The sequence below is a fragment of the Delphinapterus leucas genome, chromosome 16 (assembly GCF_059928025.1).
Source record: "Delphinapterus leucas isolate spDelLeu-1000000601 "Yukka" chromosome 16, BTC_Dleu_Yukka2, whole genome shotgun sequence".
In the NCBI taxonomy this organism is placed as follows: domain Eukaryota; kingdom Metazoa; phylum Chordata; class Mammalia; order Artiodactyla; family Monodontidae; genus Delphinapterus; species Delphinapterus leucas.
In genome coordinates, this window is record NC_143144.1 from 8395863 (window position 1) to 8423591 (window position 27729).

General features: G+C 40.0%; 2 protein-coding genes across 8 annotated transcripts in view; one reads left to right on the forward strand and one right to left on the reverse strand.

Moving 5' to 3' along the window:
- Positions 1–24665, forward strand: part of COA6 (cytochrome c oxidase assembly factor 6) — a 46064-nt gene extending 21399 nt beyond the window's left edge. Inside the window, exons 3-4 of one of the 3 annotated variants that reach the window (XM_030763499.2) lie at positions 17941–18060; positions 24534–24665. In XM_030763499.2, coding sequence (XP_030619359.1) covers positions 17941–18036 — 96 coding nt within the window. In that variant the 3' untranslated portion in view covers positions 18037–18060; positions 24534–24665. The other 2 variants (XM_089897431.1, XM_030763498.2) reach the window with 2 other exon arrangements.
- The window catches only part of TARBP1 (tRNA guanosine 2 -O-methyltransferase TARBP1), a 64632-nt gene continuing 60984 nt past the window's right edge, over positions 24082–27729 (reverse strand). For all 5 annotated transcript variants that reach the window (XM_022553194.3, XM_089897428.1, XM_089897430.1 and 2 more), the window contains 4 exons: positions 25677–25868; positions 25368–25492; positions 24813–24949; positions 24082–24469 (listed from right to left, as the gene is read on the reverse strand). In XM_022553194.3, coding sequence (XP_022408902.2) covers positions 24301–24469; positions 24813–24949; positions 25368–25492; positions 25677–25868 — 623 coding nt within the window. In that variant the 3' untranslated portion in view covers positions 24082–24300. The remainder of the gene's footprint in view (positions 24470–24812; positions 24950–25367; positions 25493–25676; positions 25869–27729) is intronic.

A 27729-nucleotide genomic window follows, 5' to 3' on the forward strand; every position in this document is an offset into this window, starting at 1 on the left:
TGTGCTGTTGGATTCTGTTTGCTAGTATTTTGTTGAGGATTTTTGCATCTGTGTTCATCAGTGATACTGGCCTGTAGTTTTCTTTCTTTGTGACATCCTTGTCTGGTTTTGGTATCGAGGTGATGGTGGCCTCGCAGAAGGAATTTGGGAGTGTTCCTCCCTCTGCTATATTTTGGAAGAGTTTGAGAAGGATAGGTGTTAGCTCTTCTCTAAATGTTTGATAGAATTCGCCTGTGAAGCCACCTGGTCCTGGGCTTTTGTTTGTTGGAAGATTTTTAATCACAGTTTCAATTTCAGTGCTTGTGATTGGTCTGTTCATATTTTCTATTTCTTCCTGATTCAGTCTTGGCAGGTTGTGCATTTCTAAGAATTTGTCCATTTCTTCCAGATTGTCCATTTTATTGGCATAGAGCTGCTTGCAGTAATCTCTCACGATCTTTTGTATTTCTGCGGTGTCAGTTGTTACTTCTCCTTTTTCATTTCTAATTCTATTGATTTGAGTCTTCTCCCTTTTTTTCTTGATGAGTCTGGCTAGTGGTTTATCTATTTTGTTTATCTTCTCAAAGAACCAGCTTTTAGTTTTATTGATCTTTGCTATTGTTTCCTTCATTTCTTTTTCATTTATTTCTGATCTGATTTTTATGATTTCTTTCCTTCTGCTAAATTTGGGGTTTTTCTGTTCTTCTTTCTCTAATTGCTTGAGGTGCAAGGTTAGGTTGTTTATTCGAGATGCTTCCTGTTTCTTAAGGTAGGATTGTATCGCTATAAACTTCCCTCTTAGAACTGCTTTTGCTGCATCCCACAGATTTTGGGTCGTCGTGTCTCCATTGTCATTTGTTTGTAGGTATTTTTTCATTTCCTCTTTGATTTCTTCAGTGATCACTTCGTTATTAATAAGTAGTGTATTGTTTAGCCTCCATGTGTTTGTATTTTTTACAGATCTTTTCCTGTAATTGATATCTAGTCTCATAGCGTTGTGGTCGGAAAAGATAGTTGATATAATTTCGACTTTCTTAAATTTACCAAGACTTGATTGGTGACCCAAGATATGATCTGTCCTGGAGAATGTTCCATGAGCACTATAGAAGAATGTGTATTCTGTTGTTTTTGGATGTAATGTCCTATAAATATCAATTAAGTCCATCTTGTTCAATGTGTCATTTAAAGCTTGTGTTTCCTTATTTATTTTCATTTTGGATGATCTGTCCGTTGGTGAAAGTGGGGTGTTAAAGTCCCCTGCTATGAATGTGTTACTGTCGATTTCCCCTTTTATGGCTGTTAGTATTTGCCTTATGTATTGAGGTGCTCCTATGTTGGGAGCATAAATACTTACAATTGTTGTATCTTCTTCTTGGATTGATCCCTTGATCATTATGTAGTGTCCTTCTTTGTCTCTTCTAATAGTGTTTATTTTAAAGTCTATTTTGTCTGTTATGAGAATTGCTCCTCCAGCTTTCTTTTGGTTTCCATTTGCATGAAATATCTTTTTCCGTCCCCTTACTTTCAGTCTGTATGTGTCTCTAGGTCTGAAGTGGGTCTCTTGTAGACAGCAGATATATGGGTCTTGTTTCTGTATCCATCCAGCCAATCTGTGTCTTTTGGTGGGAGCGTTTAGTCCGTTTACATTTAAGGTAATTATCGATATGTATGTTCCTATTCCCATTTTCTTAACTGTTTTGGGTTCGCTATTGTAGGTCTTTTCCTTCTCTCGTGTTTCTTGCCTAGAGAAGTTCCTTTAGCAGTTGCTGTAGAGCTGGTTTGGCAGTGCTGAACTCTCTCAGCTTTTGCTTGTCTGTAAAGGTTTTAATTTCTCCATCAAATCTGAATGAGATCCTTGCTGGGTAGAGTAATCTTGGTTGCAGGTTTTCCTCCTTCATCACTTTAAATATGTCCTGCCAGTCCCTTCTGGCTTGCAGAGTTTCTGCCGAAAGATCAGCTGTTAACCTTATGGGGATTCCCTGGTGTGTTATTTGTTGTTTTTCCCTTGCTGCTTTTAATACGTTTTCTTTGTATTTAATTTTTTTTTAACATCTTTATTGGGGTATAATTGCTTTACAATGGTGTGTTAGTTTCTGCTTTATACCAAAGGGAATCAGTTATACATACACATATGTTCCCATATCTCTTCCCTCTTGCGTCTTCCTCCCTCCCACCCTCCCTATCCCACCCCTCCAGGCGGTCACAAAGCACCGATCCGATATCCCTGTGCCATGCGGCTGCTTCCCACGAGCTATCTACCTTACGTTTGTTAGTGTATATATGTCCATGCCTCTCTCTCGCCCTGTCACAGCTCACCCTTCCCCCTCCCCATATCCTCAAGTCCGTTCTCCAGTATGTCTGTGTCTTTATTCCTGTCTTACCCCTAGGTTCTTCATGACATTTTTATTCCTTAAATTCCATATATATGTGTTAGCGTACGGTATTTGTCTTTTTCTTTCTGACTTACTTCACTCTGCATGACAGACTCTGGGTCTATCCACCTCATGACAAACAGCTCAATTTCGTTTCTTTTTACGGCTGAGTAATATTCCGTTGTACATATGTGCCACATCTTCTTTATCCATTCATCCGCTGATGGGCACTTAGGTTGTTTCCATCTCCGGGCTGTTGTAAATAGAGCTGCAATGAACATTTTGGCACATGACTCTTTTTGAAGTTTGGTTTTCTCAGGGTATATGCCCAGTAGTGGGATTGCTGGGTCATATGGTAGTTCTATTTGTAGTTTTTTAAGGAACCTCCATACTGTTCTCCATAGTGGCTGAACCAATTCACATTCCCACCGGCAGTGCAAGAGTGTTCCCTTTTCTCCACACCCTCTCCAGCAAGTATTGTTTCTAGATTTTTTGATGATGCCCATTCTGACTGGTGTGAGATGATATCTCATTGTAGTTTTGATTTGCATTTCTCTGATGATTAATGATGTTGAGCATTCTTTCATGTGTTTGTTGGCAGTCTGTATATCTTCTTTGGAGAAATGTCTATTTAGGTCTTCTGCCCATTTTTGGATTGGGTTGTCTGTTTTTTTGTTATTGAGCTGCATGAGCTGCTTGTAAATTTTGGAGATTAATCCTTTGTCAGTTGCTTCATTTGCAGATATTTTCTCCCATTCTGAGGGTTGTCTTTTGGTCTTGTTTACGGTTTCCTTTGCTGTGCAAAAGCTTTGAAGTTTCATTAGGTCCCATTTGTTTATTTTTGTTTTTATTTCCATTACCCTAGGAGGTGGGTCAGAAAGGATCTTGCTGTGATTTATGTCATAGAGTGTTCTGCCTATGTTTTCCTCTAAGAGTTTGATAGTTTCTGGCCTTACATTTAGGCCTTTAATGCATTTTGAGCTTATTTTTGTGTATGGTGTTAGGGAGTGATCTAATCTCATACTTTTACATGTATCTGTCCAGTTTTCCCAGCACCACTTATTGAAGAGGCTGTCCTTTCTCCACTGTACATTCCTGCCACCTTTATCAAAGATAAGGTGTCCATATGTGCGTGGGTTTATCTCTGGGCTTTCTATCCTGTTCCATTGATCTATCTTTCTGTTTTTGTGCCAGTACCATACTGTCTTGATTACTGTAGCTTTGTAGTATAGTCTGAAGTCAGGGAGCCTGATTCCTCCAGCTCCTTTTTTCGTTCTCAAGATTGCTTTGGCTTTTCGGGGTCTTTTGTGTTTCTATACAAATTGCGAAATTTTTTGTTCTAGTTCTGTGAAAAATGCCAGTGGTAGTTTGATAGGGATTGCATTGACTCTTTGGGTCGTAGATTGCTTTGGGTAGTAGAGTCATTTTCACAATGTTGATTCTTCCAATCCAAGAACATGGTATATCTCTCCGTCTGTTTGTATCATCTTTAATTTCTCTCATCAGTGTCTTATAATTTCCTGCATACAGGTCTTTTGTCTCCTTCGGTAGGTTTATTCCTAGATTATTTTATTCTTTTTGTTGCAGGGGTAAGTGGGAGTGTTTTCTTGATTTCACTTTCAGATTTTTCATCATTTGTGTATAGGAATGCCAGAGATTTCTGTGCATTAATTTTGTGTCCTGCTACTTTACCAAATTCATTGCTTAGCTCTAGTAGTTTTCTGGTGGCATCTTTAGGATTCTCTGTGGGTAGTATCGTGTCATCTGCAAACAGTGACAGCTTTACTTCCTCTCTTCCGATTTGGATTCCTTTTATTTCCTTTTCTTCTCTGATTGCTGTGGCTAAAACTTCCAAAACTATGTTGAATAAGAGTGGTGAGAGTGGGCAACCTTGCCTTGTTCCTGATCTTAGTGGAAATGCTTTCAGTTTTTCACCATTGAGGATGATGTTGGCTGTGGGCTTGTCATATATGGCCTTTATCATGTTGAGGAAAGTTCCCTCTGTGCCTACTTTCTGCAGGGTTTTTATCATAAATGGGTGTTGAATTTTGTCAAAAGCTTTCTCTGCATCTATTGAGATGATCGTATGGTTTTTCTCCTTCAATTTGTTAATATGGTTTATCCCATTGATAGATTTGCGTATATTGAAGAATCCTCGCATTCCTGGAATAAACCCCACTTGATCATGGTGTATGATCCTTTTAATGTGCTGTTGGATTCTGTTTGCTAGTATTTTGTTGAGGATTTTTGCATCTGTGTTCATCAGTGATATTGGCCTGTAGTTTTCTTTCTTTGTGACATCCTTGTCTGGTTTTGGTATCGAGGTGATGGTGGCCTCGCAGAAGGAATTTGGGAGTGTTCCTCCCTCTGCTATATTTTGGAAGAGTTTGAGAAGGATAGGTGTTAGCTCTTCTCTAAATGTTTGATAGAATTCGCCTGTGAAGCCACCTGGTCCTGGGCTTTTGTTTGTTGGAAGATTTTTAATCACAGTTTCAATTTCAGTGCTTGTGATTGGTCTGTTCATATTTTCTATTTCTTCCTGATTCAGTCTTGGCAGGTTGTGCATTTCTAAGAATTTGTCCATTTCTTCCAGATTGTCCATTTTATTGGCATAGAGCTGCTTGCAGTAATCTCTCACGATCTTTTGTATTTCTGCGGTGTCAGTTGTTACTTCTCCTTTTTCATTTCTAATTCTATTGATTTGAGTCTTCTCCCTTTTTTTCTTGATGAGTCTGGCTAGTGGTTTATCTATTTTGTTTATCTTCTCAAAGAACCAGCTTTTAGTTTTATTGATCTTTGCTATTGTTTCCTTCATTTCTTTTTCATTTATTTCTGATCTGATTTTTATGATTTCTTTCCTTCTGCTAAATTTGGGGTTTTTCTGTTCTTCTTTCTCTAATTGCTTGAGGTGCAAGGTTAGGTTGTTTATTCGAGATGCTTCCTGTTTCTTAAGGTAGGATTGTATCGCTATAAACTTCCCTCTTAGAACTGCTTTTGCTGCATCCCACAGATTTTGGGTCGTCGTGTCTCCATTGTCATTTGTTTGTAGGTATTTTTTCATTTCCTCTTTGATTTCTTCAGTGATCACTTCGTTATTAATAAGTAGTGTATTGTTTAGCCTCCATGTGTTTGTATTTTTTACAGATCTTTTCCTGTAATTGATATCTAGTCTCATAGCGTTGTGGTCGGAAAAGATAGTTGATATAATTTCGACTTTCTTAAATTTACCAAGACTTGATTGGTGACCCAAGATATGATCTGTCCTGGAGAATGTTCCATGAGCACTATAGAAGAATGTGTATTCTGTTGTTTTTGGATGTAATGTCCTATAAATATCAATTAAGTCCATCTTGTTCAATGTGTCATTTAAAGCTTGTGTTTCCTTATTTATTTTCATTTTGGATGATCTGTCCGTTGGTGAAAGTGGGGTGTTAAAGTCCCCTGCTATGAATGTGTTACTGTCGATTTCCCCTTTTATGGCTGTTAGTATTTGCCTTATGTATTGAGGTGCTCCTATGTTGGGAGCATAAATACTTACAATTGTTGTATCTTCTTCTTGGATTGATCCCTTGATCATTATGTAGTGTCCTTCTTTGTCTCTTCTAATAGTGTTTATTTTAAAGTCTATTTTGTCTGTTATGAGAATTGCTCCTCCAGCTTTCTTTTGGTTTCCATTTGCATGAAATATCTTTTTCCGTCCCCTTACTTTCAGTCTGTATGTGTCTCTAGGTCTGAAGTGGGTCTCTTGTAGACAGCAGATATATGGGTCTTGTTTCTGTATCCATCCAGCCAATCTGTGTCTTTTGGTGGGAGCGTTTAGTCCGTTTACATTTAAGGTAATTATCGATATGTATGTTCCTATTCCCATTTTCTTAACTGTTTTGGGTTCGCTATTGTAGGTCTTTTCCTTCTCTCGTGTTTCTTGCCTAGAGAAGTTCCTTTAGCAGTTGCTGTAGAGCTGGTTTGGCAGTGCTGAACTCTCTCAGCTTTTGCTTGTCTGTAAAGGTTTTAATTTCTCCATCAAATCTGAATGAGATCCTTGCTGGGTAGAGTAATCTTGGTTGCAGGTTTTCCTCCTTCATCACTTTAAATATGTCCTGCCAGTCCCTTCTGGCTTGCAGAGTTTCTGCCGAAAGATCAGCTGTTAACCTTATGGGGATTCCCTGGTGTGTTATTTGTTGTTTTTCCCTTGCTGCTTTTAATACGTTTTCTTTGTATTTAATTTTTTTTTAACATCTTTATTGGGGTATAATTGCTTTACAATGGTGTGTTAGTTTCTGCTTTATACCAAAGGGAATCAGTTATACATACACATATGTTCCCATATCTCTTCCCTCTTGCGTCTTCCTCCCTCCCACCCTCCCTATCCCACCCCTCCAGGCGGTCACAAAGCACCGATCCGATATCCCTGTGCCATGCGGCTGCTTCCCACGAGCTATCTACCTTACGTTTGTTAGTGTATATATGTCCATGCCTCTCTCTCGCCCTGTCACAGCTCACCCTTCCCCCTCCCCATATCCTCAAGTCCGTTCTCCAGTATGTCTGTGTCTTTATTCCTGTCTTACCCCTAGGTTCTTCATGACATTTTTATTCCTTAAATTCCATATATATGTGTTAGCGTACGGTATTTGTCTTTTTCTTTCTGACTTACTTCACTCTGCATGACAGACTCTGGGTCTATCCACCTCATGACAAACAGCTCAATTTCGTTTCTTTTTACGGCTGAGTAATATTCCGTTGTACATATGTGCCACATCTTCTTTATCCATTCATCCGCTGATGGGCACTTAGGTTGTTTCCATCTCCGGGCTGTTGTAAATAGAGCTGCAATGAACATTTTGGCACATGACTCTTTTTGAAGTTTGGTTTTCTCAGGGTATATGCCCAGTAGTGGGATTGCTGGGTCATATGGTAGTTCTATTTGTAGTTTTTTAAGGAACCTCCATACTGTTCTCCATAGTGGCTGAACCAATTCACATTCCCACCGGCAGTGCAAGAGTGTTCCCTTTTCTCCACACCCTCTCCAGCAAGTATTGTTTCTAGATTTTTTGATGATGCCCATTCTGACTGGTGTGAGATGATATCTCATTGTAGTTTTGATTTGCATTTCTCTGATGATTAATGATGTTGAGCATTCTTTCATGTGTTTGTTGGCAGTCTGTATATCTTCTTTGGAGAAATGTCTATTTAGGTCTTCTGCCCATTTTTGGATTGGGTTGTCTGTTTTTTTGTTATTGAGCTGCATGAGCTGCTTGTAAATTTTGGAGATTAATCCTTTGTCAGTTGCTTCATTTGCAGATATTTTCTCCCATTCTGAGGGTTGTCTTTTGGTCTTGTTTACGGTTTCCTTTGCTGTGCAAAAGCTTTGAAGTTTCATTAGGTCCCATTTGTTTATTTTTGTTTTTATTTCCATTACCCTAGGAGGTGGGTCAGAAAGGATCTTGCTGTGATTTATGTCATAGAGTGTTCTGCCTATGTTTTCCTCTAAGAGTTTGATAGTTTCTGGCCTTACATTTAGGCCTTTAATGCATTTTGAGCTTATTTTTGTGTATGGTGTTAGGGAGTGATCTAATCTCATACTTTTACATGTATCTGTCCAGTTTTCCCAGCACCACTTATTGAAGAGGCTGTCCTTTCTCCACTGTACATTCCTGCCACCTTTATCAAAGATAAGGTGTCCATATGTGCGTGGGTTTATCTCTGGGCTTTCTATCCTGTTCCATTGATCTATCTTTCTGTTTTTGTGCCAGTACCATACTGTCTTGATTACTGTAGCTTTGTAGTATAGTCTGAAGTCAGGGAGCCTGATTCCTCCAGCTCCTTTTTTCGTTCTCGAGATTGCTTTGGCTTTTCGGGGTCTTTTGTGTTTCTATACAAATTGCGAAATTTTTTGTTCTAGTTCTGTGAAAAATGCCAGTGGTAGTTTGATAGGGATTGCATTGACTCTTTGGGTCGTAGATTGCTTTGGGTAGTAGAGTCATTTTCACAATGTTGATTCTTCCAATCCAAGAACATGGTATATCTCTCCGTCTGTTTGTATCATCTTTAATTTCTCTCATCAGTGTCTTATAATTTCCTGCATACAGGTCTTTTGTCTCCTTCGGTAGGTTTATTCCTAGATTATTTTATTCTTTTTGTTGCAGGGGTAAGTGGGAGTGTTTTCTTGATTTCACTTTCAGATTTTTCATCATTTGTGTATAGGAATGCCAGAGATTTCTGTGCATTAATTTTGTGTCCTGCTACTTTACCAAATTCATTGCTTAGCTCTAGTAGTTTTCTGGTGGCATCTTTAGGATTCTCTGGGTAGTATCGTGTCATCTGCAAACAGTGACAGCTTTACTTCCTCTCTTCCGATTTGGATTCCTTTTATTTCCTTTTCTTCTCTGATTGCTGTGGCTAAAACTTCCAAAACTATGTTGAATAAGAGTGGTGAGAGTGGGCAACCTTGCCTTGTTCCTGATCTTAGTGGAAATGCTTTCAGTTTTTCACCATTGAGGATGATGTTGGCTGTGGGCTTGTCATATATGGCCTTTATCATGTTGAGGAAAGTTCCCTCTATGCCTACTTTCTGCAGGGTTTTTATCATAAATGGGTGTTGAATTTTGTCAAAAGCTTTCTCTGCATCTATTGAGATGATCGTATGGTTTTTCTCCTTCAATTTGTTAATATGGTTTATCCCATTGATAGATTTGCGTATATTGAAGAATCCTCGCATTCCTGGAATAAACCCCACTTGATCATGGTGTATGATCCTTTTAATGTGCTGTTGGATTCTGTTTGCTAGTATTTTGTTGAGGATTTTTGCATCTGTGTTCATCAGTGATACTGGCCTGTAGTTTTCTTTCTTTGTGACATCCTTGTCTGGTTTTGGTATCGAGGTGATGGTGGCCTCGCAGAAGGAATTTGGGAGTGTTCCTCCCTCTGCTATATTTTGGAAGAGTTTGAGAAGGATAGGTGTTAGCTCTTCTCTAAATGTTTGATAGAATTCGCCTGTGAAGCCACCTGGTCCTGGGCTTTTGTTTGTTGGAAGATTTTTAATCACAGTTTCAATTTCAGTGCTTGTGATTGGTCTGTTCATATTTTCTATTTCTTCCTGATTCAGTCTTGGCAGGTTGTGCATTTCTAAGAATTTGTCCATTTCTTCCAGATTGTCCATTTTATTGGCATAGAGCTGCTTGCAGTAATCTCTCACGATCTTTTGTATTTCTGCGGTGTCAGTTGTTACTTCTCCTTTTTCATTTCTAATTCTATTGATTTGAGTCTTCTCCCTTTTTTTCTTGATGAGTCTGGCTAGTGGTTTATCTATTTTGTTTATCTTCTCAAAGAACCAGCTTTTAGTTTTATTGATCTTTGCTATTGTTTCCTTCATTTCTTTTTCATTTATTTCTGATCTGATTTTTATGATTTCTTTCCTTCTGCTAAATTTGGGGTTTTTCTGTTCTTCTTTCTCTAATTGCTTGAGGTGCAAGGTTAGGTTGTTTATTCGAGATGCTTCCTGTTTCTTAAGGTAGGATTGTATCGCTATAAACTTCCCTCTTAGAACTGCTTTTGCTGCATCCCACAGATTTTGGGTCGTCGTGTCTCCATTGTCATTTGTTTGTAGGTATTTTTTCATTTCCTCTTTGATTTCTTCAGTGATCACTTCGTTATTAATAAGTAGTGTATTGTTTAGCCTCCATGTGTTTGTATTTTTTACAGATCTTTTCCTGTAATTGATATCTAGTCTCATAGCGTTGTGGTCGGAAAAGATAGTTGATATAATTTCGACTTTCTTAAATTTACCAAGACTTGATTGGTGACCCAAGATATGATCTGTCCTGGAGAATGTTCCATGAGCACTATAGAAGAATGTGTATTCTGTTGTTTTTGGATGTAATGTCCTATAAATATCAATTAAGTCCATCTTGTTCAATGTGTCATTTAAAGCTTGTGTTTCCTTATTTATTTTCATTTTGGATGATCTGTCCGTTGGTGAAAGTGGGGTGTTAAAGTCCCCTGCTATGAATGTGTTACTGTCGATTTCCCCTTTTATGGCTGTTAGTATTTGCCTTATGTATTGAGGTGCTCCTATGTTGGGAGCATAAATACTTACAATTGTTGTATCTTCTTCTTGGATTGATCCCTTGATCATTATGTAGTGTCCTTCTTTGTCTCTTCTAATAGTGTTTATTTTAAAGTCTATTTTGTCTGTTATGAGAATTGCTCCTCCAGCTTTCTTTTGGTTTCCATTTGCATGAAATATCTTTTTCCGTCCCCTTACTTTCAGTCTGTATGTGTCTCTAGGTCTGAAGTGGGTCTCTTGTAGACAGCAGATATATGGGTCTTGTTTCTGTATCCATCCAGCCAATCTGTGTCTTTTGGTGGGAGCGTTTAGTCCGTTTACATTTAAGGTAATTATCGATATGTATGTTCCTATTCCCATTTTCTTAACTGTTTTGGGTTCGCTATTGTAGGTCTTTTCCTTCTCTCGTGTTTCTTGCCTAGAGAAGTTCCTTTAGCAGTTGCTGTAGAGCTGGTTTGGCAGTGCTGAACTCTCTCAGCTTTTGCTTGTCTGTAAAGGTTTTAATTTCTCCATCAAATCTGAATGAGATCCTTGCTGGGTAGAGTAATCTTGGTTGCAGGTTTTCCTCCTTCATCACTTTAAATATGTCCTGCCAGTCCCTTCTGGCTTGCAGAGTTTCTGCCGAAAGATCAGCTGTTAACCTTATGGGGATTCCCTGGTGTGTTATTTGTTGTTTTCCCCTTGCTGCTTTTAATACGTTTTCTTTGTATTTAATTTTTTTTTAACATCTTTATTGGGGTATAATTGCTTTACAATGGTGTGTTAGTTTCTGCTTTATACCAAAGGGAATCAGTTATACATACACATATGTTCCCATATCTCTTCCCTCTTGCGTCTTCCTCCCTCCCACCCTCCCTATCCCACCCCTCCAGGCGGTCACAAAGCACCGATCCGATATCCCTGTGCCATGCGGCTGCTTCCCACGAGCTATCTACCTTACGTTTGTTAGTGTATATATGTCCATGCCTCTCTCTCGCCCTGTCACAGCTCACCCTTCCCCCTCCCCATATCCTCAAGTCCGTTCTCCAGTATGTCTGTGTCTTTATTCCTGTCTTACCCCTAGGTTCTTCATGACATTTTTATTCCTTAAATTCCATATATATGTGTTAGCGTACGGTATTTGTCTTTTTCTTTCTGACTTACTTCACTCTGCATGACAGACTCTGGGTCTATCCACCTCATGACAAACAGCTCAATTTCGTTTCTTTTTACGGCTGAGTAATATTCCGTTGTACATATGTGCCACATCTTCTTTATCCATTCATCCGCTGATGGGCACTTAGGTTGTTTCCATCTCCGGGCTGTTGTAAATAGAGCTGCAATGAACATTTTGGCACATGACTCTTTTTGAAGTTTGGTTTTCTCAGGGTATATGCCCAGTAGTGGGATTGCTGGGTCATATGGTAGTTCTATTTGTAGTTTTTTAAGGAACCTCCATACTGTTCTCCATAGTGGCTGAACCAATTCACATTCCCACCGGCAGTGCAAGAGTGTTCCCTTTTCTCCACACCCTCTCCAGCAAGTATTGTTTCTAGATTTTTTGATGATGCCCATTCTGACTGGTGTGAGATGATATCTCATTGTAGTTTTGATTTGCATTTCTCTGATGATTAATGATGTTGAGCATTCTTTCATGTGTTTGTTGGCAGTCTGTATATCTTCTTTGGAGAAATGTCTATTTAGGTCTTCTGCCCATTTTTGGATTGGGTTGTCTGTTTTTTTGTTATTGAGCTGCATGAGCTGCTTGTAAATTTTGGAGATTAATCCTTTGTCAGTTGCTTCATTTGCAGATATTTTCTCCCATTCTGAGGGTTGTCTTTTGGTCTTGTTTACGGTTTCCTTTGCTGTGCAAAAGCTTTGAAGTTTCATTAGGTCCCATTTGTTTATTTTTGTTTTTATTCCCATTACCCTAGGAGGTGGGTCAGAAAGGATCTTGCTGTGATTTATGTCATAGAGTGTTCTGCCTATGTTTTCCTCTAAGAGTTTGATAGTTTCTGGCCTTACATTTAGGCCTTTAATGCATTTTGAGCTTATTTTTGTGTATGGTGTTAGGGAGTGATCTAATCTCATACTTTTACATGTATCTGTCCAGTTTTCCCAGCACCACTTATTGAAGAGGCTGTCCTTTCTCCACTGTACATTCCTGCCACCTGTATCAAAGATAAGGTGTCCATATGTGCGTGGGTTTATCTCTGGGCTTTCTATCCTGTTCCATTGATCTATCTTTCTGTTTTTGTGCCAGTACCATACTGTCTTGATTACTGTAGCTTTGTAGTATAGTCTGAAGTCAGGGAGCCTGATTCCTCCAGCTCCTTTTTTCGTTCTCAAGATTGCTTTGGCTTTTCGGGGTCTTTTGTGTTTCCATACAAATTGCGAAATTTTTTGTTCTAGTTCTGTGAAAAATGCCAGTGGTAGTTTGATAGGGATTGCATTGACTCTTTGGGTCGTAGATTGCTTTGGGTAGTAGAGTCATTTTCACAATGTTGATTCTTCCAATCCAAGAACATGGTATATCTCTCCGTCTGTTTGTATCACCTTTAATTTCTCTCATCAGTGTCTTATAATTTCCTGCATACAGGTCTTTTGTCTCCTTCGGTAGGTTTATTCCTAGATTATTTTATTCTTTTTGTTGCAGGGGTAAGTGGGAGTGTTTTCTTGATTTCACTTTCAGATTTTTCATCATTTGTGTATAGGAATGCCAGAGATTTCTGTGCATTAATTTTGTGTCCTGCTACTTTACCAAATTCATTGCTTAGCTCTAGTAGTTTTCTGGTGGCATCTTTAGGATTCTCTGTGGGTAGTATCGTGTCATCTGCAAACAGTGACAGCTTTACTTCCTCTCTTCCGATTTGGATTCCTTTTATTTCCTTTTCTTCTCTGATTGCTGTGGCTAAAACTTCCAAAACTATGTTGAATAAGAGTGGTGAGAGTGGGCAACCTTGCCTTGTTCCTGATCTTAGTGGAAATGCTTTCAGTTTTTCACCATTGAGGATGATGTTGGCTGTGGGCTTGTCATATATGGCCTTTATCATGTTGAGGAAAGTTCCCTCTATGCCTACTTTCTGCAGGGTTTTTATCATAAATGGGTGTTGAATTTTGTCAAAAGCTTTCTCTGCATCTATTGAGATGATCGTATGGTTTTTCTCCTTCAATTTGTTAATATGGTTTATCCCATTGATAGATTTGCGTATATTGAAGAATCCTCGCATTCCTGGAATAAACCCCACTTGATCATGGTGTATGATCCTTTTAATGTGCTGTTGGATTCTGTTTGCTAGTATTTTGTTGAGGATTTTTGCATCTGTGTTCATCAGTGATACTGGCCTGTAGTTTTCTTTCTTTGTGACATCCTTGTCTGGTTTTGGTATCGAGGTGATGGTGGCCTCGCAGAAGGAATTTGGGAGTGTTCCTCCCTCTGCTATATTTTGGAAGAGTTTGAGAAGGATAGGTGTTAGCTCTTCTCTAAATGTTTGATAGAATTCGCCTGTGAAGCCACCTGGTCCTGGGCTTTTGTTTGTTGGAAGATTTTTAATCACAGTTTCAATTTCAGTGCTTGTGATTGGTCTGTTCATATTTTCTATTTCTTCCTGATTCAGTCTTGGCAGGTTGTGCATTTCTAAGAATTTGTCCATTTCTTCCAGATTGTCCATTTTATTGGCATAGAGCTGCTTGCAGTAATCTCTCACGATCTTTTGTATTTCTGCGGTGTCAGTTGTTACTTCTCCTTTTTCATTTCTAATTCTATTGATTTGAGTCTTCTCCCTTTTTTTCTTGATGAGTCTGGCTAGTGGTTTATCTATTTTGTTTATCTTCTCAAAGAACCAGCTTTTAGTTTTATTGATCTTTGCTATTGTTTCCTTCATTTCTTTTTCATTTATTTCTGATCTGATTTTTATGATTTCTTTCCTTCTGCTAAATTTGGGGTTTTTCTGTTCTTCTTTCTCTAATTGCTTGAGGTGCAAGGTTAGGTTGTTTATTCGAGATGCTTCCTGTTTCTTAAGGTAGGATTGTATCGCTATAAACTTCCCTCTTAGAACTGCTTTTGCTGCATCCCACAGATTTTGGGTCGTCGTGTCTCCATTGTCATTTGTTTGTAGGTATTTTTTCATTTCCTCTTTGATTTCTTCAGTGATCACTTCGTTATTAATAAGTAGTGTATTGTTTAGCCTCCATGTGTTTGTATTTTTTACAGATCTTTTCCTGTAATTGATATCTAGTCTCATAGCGTTGTGGTCGGAAAAGATAGTTGATATAATTTCGACTTTCTTAAATTTACCAAGACTTGATTGGTGACCCAAGATATGATCTGTCCTGGAGAATGTTCCATGAGCACTATAGAAGAATGTGTATTCTGTTGTTTTTGGATGTAATGTCCTATAAATATCAATTAAGTCCATCTTGTTCAATGTGTCATTTAAAGCTTGTGTTTCCTTATTTATTTTCATTTTGGATGATCTGTCCGTTGGTGAAAGTGGGGTGTTAAAGTCCCCTGCTATGAATGTGTTACTGTCGATTTCCCCTTTTATGGCTGTTAGTATTTGCCTTATGTATTGAGGTGCTCCTATGTTGGGAGCATAAATACTTACAATTGTTGTATCTTCTTCTTGGATTGATCCCTTGATCATTATGTAGTGTCCTTCTTTGTCTCTTCTAATAGTGTTTATTTTAAAGTCTATTTTGTCTGTTATGAGAATTGCTCCTCCAGCTTTCTTTTGGTTTCCATTTGCATGAAATATCTTTTTCCGTCCCCTTACTTTCAGTCTGTATGTGTCTCTAGGTCTGAAGTGGGTCTCTTGTAGACAGCAGATATATGGGTCTTGTTTCTGTATCCATCCAGCCAATCTGTGTCTTTTGGTGGGAGCGTTTAGTCCGTTTACATTTAAGGTAATTATCGATATGTATGTTCCTATTCCCATTTTCTTAACTGTTTTGGGTTCGCTATTGTAGGTCTTTTCCTTCTCTCGTGTTTCTTGCCTAGAGAAGTTCCTTTAGCAGTTGCTGTAGAGCTGGTTTGGCAGTGCTGAACTCTCTCAGCTTTTGCTTGTCTGTAAAGGTTTTAATTTCTCCATCAAATCTGAATGAGATCCTTGCTGGGTAGAGTAATCTTGGTTGCAGGTTTTCCTCCTTCATCACTTTAAATATGTCCTGCCAGTCCCTTCTGGCTTGCAGAGTTTCTGCCGAAAGATCAGCTGTTAACCTTATGGGGATTCCCTGGTGTGTTATTTGTTGTTTTTCCCTTGCTGCTTTCAATACGTTTCCTTTGTATTTAATTTTTGACAGTTTGATTAATATGTGTCTTGGCGTATTTCTCCTTGTTTTTATCCTGTATGGGACTATCTGTGCTTCCCGGACCTGATTAACTATTTCCTTTCCCATATTAGGGAAGTTTTCAACTATAATCTCTTCAAATATTTACTCAGTCCCTTTCTTTTTCTCTTCTTCTTCTGGAACCCCTATAATTCGAATGTTGGTGCGTTTACTTTTGTCCCAGAGGTCTCTGAGACTGTCCTCAGTTCTTTTCATTCTTTTTTGTTTATTCTGCTCTGCAGTAGTTATTTCCACTATTTTATCTTCCAGGTAACTTATCCGTTCTTCTGCCTCCGTTATTCTGCTATTGATCCCATCCAGAGTATTTTTCATTTCATTCATTGTGTTGTTCATCATTGTTTGTTTCATCTTTAGTTCTTCTAGGTCCTTGTTAAATGTTTTTTGCATTTTGTCTCTTCTATTTCCAAGAATTTGGATCATCTTTAGTATCATTATTCTGAATTCTTTTTCAGGTAAACTGCCTATTTCCTCTTTGTTTGTTAGGTCTGGTAGGTTTTTATCTTGCTTCTTCATCTGCTGTGTGTTTTTCTGTCTTCTCATTTTGCTTATCTTACTGTGTTTGGGGTCTTCTTTTTGCAGGCTGCAGGTTTGTAGTTCCCGTTGCTTTTGGTGTCTGTCCCCAGTGGCTAAGGTTGGTTCAGTGGGTTGTGTAGGCTTCTTGGTGGAGAGGACTAGTGCCTGTGTTCTGGTGGATGAGGCTGGATCTTGTCTTTCTGGTGGGCAGGTCACGTCTGGTGGTGTGTTTTGGGGTGTCTGTGGACTTATTATGATTTTAGGCAGCCTCTCTGCTAATGGGTGGGGTTGTGTTCCTGTCTTGCTAGTTTGGCATAGGATGTTCAGCACTGTAGCTTGCTTGTTGTTAGGTGAATCTGGGTGCTGGTGTTGAGATGGAAATCATCTGGGAGATTTTCTCTGTTTGATATTATGTGGAGCTGGGAGGTCTCTTGTGGACCAGTGTCCTGAAGTTGCCCCTCCCACCTCAGAGGCACAGCCCTGAGTCCTGGCTGCAGCACCAAGAGCCTTTCATCCACATGGCTCAGAATAAAAGTGAGAAAAAGTAGAAAGAAAGAATTAGAAGAAAGAAAGAAAGAGAAAGGAAGGAAGGAAGAAAGAAAGAAAGAAAGGAAGGAAAGGAAAGAAGGAAGGAGGGAAGGAAGGAAGAAAGGAAGGAAGGAAGGAGGGAGGGAGGGAGGAAGGAAGAAAGGAAGGAGGGAAGGAAGGAAAAGAAGAATGCAGATAAAGTAAAATAAAATAAGATAAAATATAATAAAGTTATTAAAGTATAAAAATAATTAAGAGAAAAAAAAAGAAAAAAAATTTAAAAAAAAAAGGATGTATAGAGTCCTAGGACAAATGGTGGAAGGAAAGCTATACAGACAAACTCTCACACAGAAGCATACACATACACACTCACAAAAAGAAGAAAAGGGGAAAATATCATAAATCTTGCTCTCCATAGTCCACCTCCTCAATTTGTGATGATTCTTTGTCTTTTGGGAGGTCTGAGGTCTTCTGCCAGCGTTCAGTAGGTGTTCTGTAGGAGTTGTTCCACGTGTAGATGTATTTTTGGTGTATTACTTGTGGAAAAAGTGCATTCCATGCTGGGCCTGGAAGTTCCAAAGCTCAGTTCTGTGAGTAAATTGCAACCAAGATTTATAAACTGCAAAAAAGGTAGTGGTTCACATGTACGTCTTTCGATAGACGGTATTTTATTACAGGATAAATCTCCGGCCCAACGTCCACACGAGTGTCGCAGCTTCGGCCTCCGGGGCCCCTCCAGAACCGGCAGCCTCAGTGAGGCCGCCCTCCCCTTGGCCTCCGGGGAGTTCCGTGACGGCGGAGGGAAGAGACCCCGAACTGCGGGAGTTCTAAATCATGAAGTCTTATGACCTGAGAGTCCTATGGACTGTGAACTTACATAGTACATTTCACATGTGTAAGCACATATACTTCTTGAGAAGGTGCACAGGGCACTCAAATTCTCAACAGGATCAGTAACTCAAAAAGGGTTAGGACTCACTGGTCTATACTCTCTTTAGAGACTCTTATACATAAGATGCACTGATTCAAAATGGTTCTAAAATATAAATTACTTAGGCTACTTACATGATTTATATTGAATAATTAGTTACATTTAAATCTGTGCTTTTGTTTAAGCTGCATAGCTTGCCCTTATCTCAGACCCTTTTTTCTCAACAGATAAAATATTTTGATAAAAGAAGAGACTACTTAAAATTCAAAGAAAAATTTGAAGCAGGAGAGTTCCAGCCTCCGAAAACAGCCGCAAAGTCCTAGGCTGTTCCTGAACATTTCAGAAAGGTTGAAATTATTTTTTCTGGACATTCAAAAATGCTCTATGTGACAACAGTAGTTTGAATGATGGCAAACACCAATGCTTGTTCCATATATACAACTCTTAATTTAAATGGTCAAGTAACAAGATTCCATTTTTCAAAAGACAGACTTGAAATAAAATGGTATGAAATATGCTTAATTGAGTAAAAAACACATATTTTAAGGAAAAAACAAAATTAAAACTTATGAAAACATGTACCTTTTTTGTTGTTGGAGGATGGGTAGTAGGCAAATACTATTATCGATAGAGATATGGATATACACTGAAAAAAATAAGATTTGCCATTGTCCTGGGAGTTAGCATTTTAACACAGACAGAAAAAAATGAGGAATGGAGGAAGGTTCAACTTAAAATATACAGGTAAAATAATAAAGACCATCTACAAAAAACCCTACAGCTAATATAGTTAATGATAAGACAATGAATGCTTTTTCCCTCAAATCAGTATCAAGGGAAGGATATCCTCACTTCTCCTATTCAACGTGGTACTGGATTCCTAGCTACCTCAAAAGAAAAAAAGCACACAAATGGGAAGGAACAAATAAAACTGGCTCTATTCATGGACAATATGATTATCTCTGTGGAAAATCCCAAAGAATCGACAAAAAGAGCACCTAGAATTAATAAGTGAATCTTAGAAAGGTGGCAGGAAACAAGGTCAATATACAAAAAATCATATTTGTGTATACCAGCAATGAACAGCTGGAATCTAAAATAAAATTTAAAATGTGCCATTTACAATAGCATTAAAAAAACTAAAAATAAAAGGAATACTTAGATATAAATCTAACAGTATGTGCAGGACCTATATCCTGAGAACTACAAAACACTTGAAATCAGAGATCAACTTAATTGGGGAGAGGTACAGTGTTCATGGATTAGAAGAATCAGTGTTGTTAATTTACTGTTAAGTTCTCCCCAGTTTGTTCTATGGGTTCAAAACAACCCCAATCAAAATCTCAAGATTTTTGGTAGATATTGACAAGCTGATTCTAAAATTTGTATGGAAAGTCAAAGGACCTAAGATAGCCAAAACAATTCTGAAAAGAACAAAATTGGAAGATTCATATTATATGATTTTAACGCTTATTGTAAAGCTACAGTGATTAAGATAGTATGGTATTGGCAGAAGGATAGACACATAGTTCAGTAGAACAGAACAGAGCCCAGAAATATACCCACACAGCTAGAGTCAACTGAGTTTGGACAAGGTGAAAAGGCGATTCCGTAAAGGATAATCTTTTCAGCAAATGGTGCTGGAAAAATTGGATGTCCATGCACAACAAAAAGAGCCTTGACATAAACTGCACCTTGTTAAAAAAAAAAAAACTCGAAATGGATTATAGACTTAAATGTAAAATATAAAACTATATAACTTCCAGAAGAAAATATGGAGAAATTCTGCATGATTTGGGGTTTAGAAGTGAATTTTTATAACGTCTTAAGTTTTTAAAAAATTTGTTTTATTTATTTTATTTTTGGCTGCATTGGATCTCCTTTGTGGTGCGTGGGCTTCTCATTGCAGTGGCTTCTCTTGTTGCAGAGCATGGGCTGTAGGCACACAGACTTCAGCAGTTGTGGCTCGCGGGCTCTAGAGCACAGGCTCAGTAGTTGTGGTGCATGGGCTTAGTTGCCCCGCGGCATCTGTGATCTTCCTGGGCTAGGGATCGAACCCGTGTCCCCTGCATTGGCAGGTGGATTCTTAACCACTGCGCCACCAGGGAAGCCCTGGAAGTGAATTTTTAGATGATGACCTCAAAAGCACAATCCATAAGAGGAAAAAAAAAAGCTAAGTTGGACTTTATCAGTATTAAAAATTTCTGCTCTGTGAAAGATACAATTAAGAGAATGAAAAGATAAAACTGGGAAAAAATATTGCAAATCACATATCTCATTAAAGAACTTGTATCCAGAATAACAAACCCTTATTTTAAAAATAGCCCAAGTTTAAAAAATAGGCAAATTACGTGAATATTTTCACAACTCTGTTCATAGTGTTAGAAATATTATATTATGAAAAGATGCTCCATATTATTTGTAGAGTAAATTAAAACCGTGATGACCTATCACTACACACCTGTTAGAGTGCCTTAAATTAAAAGAAGTTGATAGTACCAAGTACTGATGAAGATGCAGAGCAACAGAAACCTGGCATTCACTGCTGGTGGGGAAAGGGGTTGACTCTGAAAGGGTTACACAAAGGAATTTTTAGCTGGAAGCTGTTTTCTTTGGCACTGTGGTGGTGCATCCATGTATGCACTTGTCAAAACCCACAGGACTGTACACTGTAGAGAGTGACTTTGTGTGCACATTAAAATCAAATCAACCAGGGGGACTTCCCTGGTGGTCCAGTGGTTAAGACTCTGCACTCCCAATGCAGGGGGCCCGGGTTCGATCCCTGGTCGGGGAACTAAGATTCCACGTACTGCAGCAAAGCCCGCATGCCACAACTACTGAGCCCACGCGCTCTAGAGCCTTTGGGCCGCAACTAGAGAAGCCCGTGCGTCTGCAGGAACGAAGAGCCCACACAGCCTAAAGAAAAAAAGAAAATATTAGTCCCATCCATCTCAAAATAAGTAAATAAATAAAAATGAAATCAACCAGGATTTTGGAGGAATTCTAGTTTGGAACGAAGAATGATAAATGAATCTAAGTATTATAAATATATGACAAACTCACTGAAAGGGATGGATAAGAAAGGGGCTGACCCACATACCTTTGAAAAATGGAGTTCTGACTGGATTCTGTAAGACTGAAGACAAAAAGAACTATGCACATTGCTAAATTTCACAGGGGTGTGGTGCAGCAATTCTGAAACTACAGTCATGAGAACCAGGTTTGTGTTAGAAGAAGCAGTTAAAAATAAGAGGTGCATGTTAGAATGAACCTTGTGGTGTTGGATTGGTGTCAGAGATAGCGGGAAGAATTCCTGTTTATGTGAACATATCTGGACATAGTACTTGTACACACATGGGCTGGTGGACACCCAGGTCCCCTAGCTCTGTCCACTGAGAGGGCCTGCAGTGACAAGTCCAGGAGCAACGAGCACATCCAGCACCCAGATCTCGATTTCTAATAGTATTCACCAATAAATGGAACCAATGATCCTTGGAGAAATGTCTGACTCTAGAACTGGTATAGAGAGAGTAAAGATGAGCCTGGAGCATTGTGTATATAAGAATGTAAGAAAGTACTTAAAAAAAAAAAAGGGCATGCCAAAGGACACAAGAGCCAACCATCCACCCTGCCATAAACAGATGACTGACGAAAGGACAAGACTTCCTTACAGAGGAATTCCAGGTAATAAAGGAGCAGCATCCTGGATGCCAAAGTCAGTGCTCCTGGATCAGAAGAAGTGTTATTAGTGGGAAGTGGGAAATCTGGATATAGATCAGGATTGTAGCCTGCTTAGTGAACAGCACCATTATCAACGTTAACTTCTTAGTTTTGATAAATGTCCATGGTTATGTAAGATCCTATTAGAGGCATCTGGGTGAAGGGCATATGGAAACGATGCACTGTCTTTGCAGCTCTCCTGCAAAACAAAAATTATTTTAATAAAGCTACAGACACGCCTCCCGAGAGGAGGCACCGCCCCGCCGCGCGGAATTCTTGGTCTGGGTCTTGCTGGAGCTTGGTGGCCGCTCTATCACTAGTCTGAGTCGGGTGTGCCTATATGGAACCCCAGAAATACGACTCAACAGTATGATTCAAAGCAGAGGAACGAGCAAGACCACGTCTGCGAGTCTTCACTGCAGCATTGTTTTCACTGGAAAAGTGGAAACAATCCAGAATGTTCCGCGGCAAGCCCCCAAATGGTAATCTTACAACTTGAGAACTCTCCCTGGAAAAGTAAGAGCCCAGAAACTGCTGAGCCTCCCAGTGTCCGTTTCCTTTCCCAGATTCATCAAGTAGGTCCTTGGGGATTACATGAGAAAATGCAAGTAAAGTGCTTAGCAGAGTGCCTGGAATGCAGAAACAATGAACGACAGTGAACTTGGCATCCGTGTTGACTAGCTTGGCCCTTGCTGCAGCCTGCATTCTCACTGACAAATTCCAGCAGGTTATGTCTGGAATTTGTGATGAGTGACTTCAGAAGGGCCAAGGCTTTCGGTGCCGAACCGAGGATGTTCACATCCTTTTGTCTGGAAGTCAAGCTGACTCTTATTAGTAAACTAGTCTGATTTTTGAAGCCAACTGATGTGTGAGACTGTGAGAAAGTCACCGTATCACTTTGTTCCTATTTCCGTCTCTGTCCCAGGTGATGGGGGTGGATTACTGTACCTGAAGTATAGAGAAGTAGGAGGAGAAATGTTGTTCTGGGGCTTCCAAATGATATAATTCTATTCAATCCCACCACTGAATATTCTACCCTGGATTTATGTGGCATCCACTTTTACTGTCCCCTCTCCATCCTTCACCAGACTTTTAATTTTTTCCTCATGAGAATGTATTATTCTTACAGTAACAACAAAGAGCTAATGTAAAATGACCAGCAACAAATTGACTCTTTTAATTCTGACTTGAGCCTCCAAAGTGGAATGAAGAATGTGAGTGCAAAATTTGCTTTATGATATAATGGGTGGAAAACCCCACGTAATTCTAATTATTCTCTACATTTCTTCCTCTACATGTTTGTATAGTCTTGGCTATTTTATTTAAATGCAAGTTCTTTGTATTCATTTTCTTTTTTTTTTTTTAATTGAAGTATAGTTCATTTACAATATTGTTAGTTGCAGGTGTACAGCATAGTGATTCGGTGTTTTTATAGATTATATTCCATTATAGGTTATTTCAAGATACTGGGTATAGTTCACTGTGCTATACAGTATATCCTTGTTGCTTATCTATTTTATATATAGTAGCTTGTATCTGTTAATCCCATACCCCTAACTTGGCCCTCCCCCCTTCCTTCTCCCCTTTGGTAACCACTAGGTTTTTTTTGTTTTTTTTTTCCGGTACGCGGGCCTCTCACTGCTGTGGCCTCTCCCGTTGCGGAGCACAGGCTCTGGATGCGCAGGCTCAGCAGCCATGGCCCACGGGCCCAGCCGCTCCGCGGCACGTGGGATCCCCCCAGACCGGGGCACGAACCCGCGTCCCCCGCACCGGCAGGCGGAGTCTCAACCACTGCGCCACCAGGGAAGACCCCACTAGGTTTTTTTTTTTTCCGTATCTGTGAGTCTGTTTCGGCTTTGCATATAGATCCATTTGTATTATTTTTTAGATTCTACATATAAGTGATATTGTAGAGTAAAAAAATAAATTAAAAAATAAAGCTACAGAAGAAAAGAGTAAAGTACATAACAGGTAACGAACTCTGAAACTTAATTACTATTAAAAAAGGACCCAGACATGATTGAAGTGCATTGCTGGATGGTGACAGTTACCATTAAATAATAAAGTAATCCTAATATATCATCATCATCAAACAAAAAACCCTCAGAAGAAGAGAAACAGCACATCAACCCTCGTGGGTTCCGTTCTCACTACTGGTAACGATGTGCAAGGGTGTCACCTCCTTTGGGGCCACGTTGACAACCGTCAGAAGGTAGACTATTTCTAATCACTAGTTGAACCCTGAGCGAAGATGATTGATATATGAAAATTTCCTAAAAACTTCATATGAACGATTATGGCCTAGTTTATGGCTTTAAAAATAAGTTATGAACTTCTTCACAGGGAAGCTGGTTTGGCACCTTGCCAAGCATGTTTCCTCCCTGCGCAGAAGTAGATACAAATCAGCAGAAAGAGGCCAGTGGCTCCTCCTCACGCTGAAGCTTTGCTCCCCCCCCCCCGCCCCGCGCTCACTCTTGACAGGGGTGTGGTATTCACAGATCATCAGAGCTGCCCTAATTCTGCCTTCCTCCTACCACGATCCACATTTCTGACAATACTAGTTTCTAGGACAGAAACGATCTTTTTTAAAAATACATTGTTTTATTTCCACAATTGCTTAAAATATTTTATTAAAGAAGCAATACAACTTAGCTTTAAAAAAGGTTTATTCAAGGGGACAACATACAGCAATATAGTTAAGGCACATGACAAAAGTTTTGGCATTAAACTGCAAATAAAGAAATGCAAATTATCCCAACAGATTTCAGAATCGATCTCATCAGTCCAAATAGTTCTGAAACAATGTTTCAGCAGCACCGATAGGTAACTCGAGAACCTGATACCCCGTCTCAGACAAGGCACAGGCCTCAGGGCCCGGGGCCCCCCTGCTTTACCAGCTGCTGCCTGGCGTATTCCCAGACGAGCAGAGCTCCACTCACGTGGACGTTCAGCGAGCGGGTGATGCCCTGTTGAGGAATTTCCACACACACGTCCAGCTGCTGGATCAGATTTGCTGGAATTCCTGCCCGTTCATTCCTGATTCAGAAAAATGGGAGAAGAAAGGTTAGTTTTCTTATAATAAACAATTTTTTTTCCTCAGATATCCTGGATGTTACTGGAAGAGACAGGTTATTAACACAATGACACAAGCCTGTGGTGCCAGGAAAATAAAGAAGAGTGTAACAAGAAGGCTTATGGGTCAATTCTGTGTGCACCTGACCATCCCAAACAGGTGAAATAAAACGAAAACTTGGGGGGGGGGGCTTTCCATAAACCTTGCAAGTCAAAAGCCAGGTACAGGTGTATGATCAAGAGTCCAGGTAAAACTGTACACCTTCTGAAACGTTTTCTAGACAGACTCTCAAGACAGTGTTCTTACCCCAACAAGAGTAGAGACTTCTCAGGGAAGCGGTACTGGGTTAGGTCTAAACTTTTCACAGTCTGTTCCACACCCACGATGGTGTAACCTTCTGCTTTTTTCTGTTGCAGATAATCGATCAGCTGAGGTGGTTTTACCTTAATATTCGTTTACAAAGAGCAGAATATTAAATCATTCATTTACAGCCCTCCTGGGGGTAAAATCAGTTAAAGAAAAAAACACTTTCATGAAACTGAAATTTGTTAAAAGGAAAAGGACAGAATTATACACTATAAAAAAAGAACGCTCCCAACATCTCATAAATTTATCAAACGGGAGTGACTTATAACAGGACACATTTTACTGAAAAGAATTCTACATTATTGATTTCTAAAAATACAACAGCGTGAAAGATGATAAGAACAGGAGAACAGAGTGGGCTGTAGTTTACTTTTCAGTATTATTTTTAAGCTATCAAAGGCTGGACTACTGCAAAAGGGTTGATAACGTGAAGACAGAGTACTACAAAAGAGTCTAGCAAATGAAAATTTTAATAATACATCACTTTGCGCCCACCTCCACTAAAGGAAGCCACTGTTCTGCTGAAACGCTGAGGTGCTGAAACTGCTTGTCTCTGACGCACTGAAGGCTGCCAACCACGAGCGCCGAGGCCCCGAACACCTCACAGGTCCGGCACAGCCCTGCACAGGACAAGCCGGGGTTACTGCCGCCAGTCTAAGGCCAAGTTCACTAGGTCCCAGGCATTCCTCTGAAGCTCCCGGAGAGGGGGAAATGTGGAAGAGAGGCCACAAATGGCACTGGGTCAATTACAAATTTTCGGGATCAGAAGATGTTAAGCAAGCCCAGTGGAAACTCTGATTTTACCTCCTAAGTTGGTTGGTTTGTCAACGAGCGAGGCCACTACAATCAGTCTGCTGAGTGACTTCCCAAGTTTGGCCGCACGATCCTGAAATACCAGCTCCAGGTCTAAGTCGGGAACATTGTTTCTCCATGGGATGATCTTCTTCTGAACATCACTCCACTCTGACTCGTTGTCTGCTTCGCCTGAGTTAGAACCTGGGAAAGAAAAAGAAAATATAAATCTCCCTCTCTATTGATTTACATGCATATATACTTTTTTAAGAGCTTAAAATGATAGTTTAGAATGAGATTCATTGACTAAAGAACTTTACTTGGATTCAGATACAACTGTCATTTTCGGTAACAGTTTAAAATGTTCAAATTCTACCCTGCTAACCAAAATACGACAGTATTTCATGAAAATCAAAGATGCACATTTTTTCCATTTTAGCATACCCCAAATTGAGAAGCATCTTAGAATCCGTAAGGGTACCATGGGTTTGGCAGCAATTTTTTCTTAGAGTTACATAAAATCATGGCGTATCTTACAAACAATGGTGTTATTAGATTGGAATTTTCTGTAGAAATATTGTATGCCGGAAAACAAACAGGCTTTATCTTAAATTATCTTCCAAGTACTTGGGGGACCTTTTCTAAAAACGAGGACTGTTCTTTGGAGCAGTCATCTCTTGGCTACCGCGATGAGTACACGGATGTTACTGAGCTGTCTAATGTGCGTTGTGATCTCTAGTTCAGGACTGAGACTCTCCTTCCAGGCTCTCCTTCCCACTCCAGACCTGACTGAGCAAACGGGGGCACTTAGGTTACTGGGGAGGGAAGAGACACGCATGGTACTATACTGAGGGTGTGCCCACACAGACAGGAGTTGCTAATGTCTGGGGGAGGGAGGGGCAAAAAAGCAAGACGCAGGAGGGCTCAGGGAAGGGAGTGTAAAAGTCTGCAAAGGAGAGCGCGTGGGAAGGGCGGGGCAGACTGTGGACATGTTGCGCACGAGCAGATGCGGAAAGACACGGACTCAGGCATCGCTCACAGCCTGCAGTGGAGGGAGGGACGTGACTCAGACCAGGTCGTTAGGGCTTTGTGTATAAAATGATAAAGAATTTATTCTACAGACAGGAGGCAGTACAGGGTTTTAAGAAGGGGGGTAACAGTACTGGTTTTGTGTTGCAGAAAAAACCCCTCTTAAAAACGAATGTGGAGGATAAGTGGGGAGGGAAAACCACCGAGAGGCTTTCACACTAGCCCAAAAAAGACAAGAACAGTCTCTGCGAGAGGGGCTGAAGAGGAAGGGCAGAATCGCCAAGATCTGATAACGGACGGATGTGGCTAGAGGGACCGCAGAAGAATGACTCCTGTGAGACCACTAACAGGAAGGGGATTAGAAGAGGCGCATCTGGGCAGAAAGGTAACGTGGATTTGGATACTGAGTTTAAAGAGCTTACAGATGAGCTAGTGAAAGCGTCTAGAAGGCTCAGGAAGGAGGCTGGCCAGAGATAAGGATCTCAAAGTTGCAGTTACATAGGTGGTGGTTTCCAGTTGTGGAAATTAATAAAAACGTGCAGGGAGAGCAAAGAGAATGAGAAGAAAACCAGGCCAATGAAAGCATTTCAGCATTCACGTCTCAGCAGAGAAACCCTGTTGCAATATCCCCCCCTCTTTACCAAAAACAAACAAAACAAACAGAAAGACCTCTGTAGCCTTCTCCCCATCCAGTAACTCCCCACTTCTCTGCCCCACTCACGTCAGACAAGATGTGCAGATGTGCGGCTCCCCTCTCCTCCCCTCCCGGTCAGGCGGGCCCCTCCGCCCTGAGAAGGCTCCCGTCACTGTCTTTTGCCCCCAAATCCACATTTGCTCTTCCCCAGGCTTTGCCTGACTTGCTGTCACTTCATGTAGCCTCTGCTCGATGTCAACTCCTTAAAAAGGTCTTTTTAATCCTCTCTCACACTCCTTACTCTGCTTTCTTTTCTCCATACTACCTGACATCTTATCTGTTTGTTTAGGGTTGTCCCCCTGGAGGAATGTAAGCGCCCTGAGGGCAGGGCCTCTGTCTTTT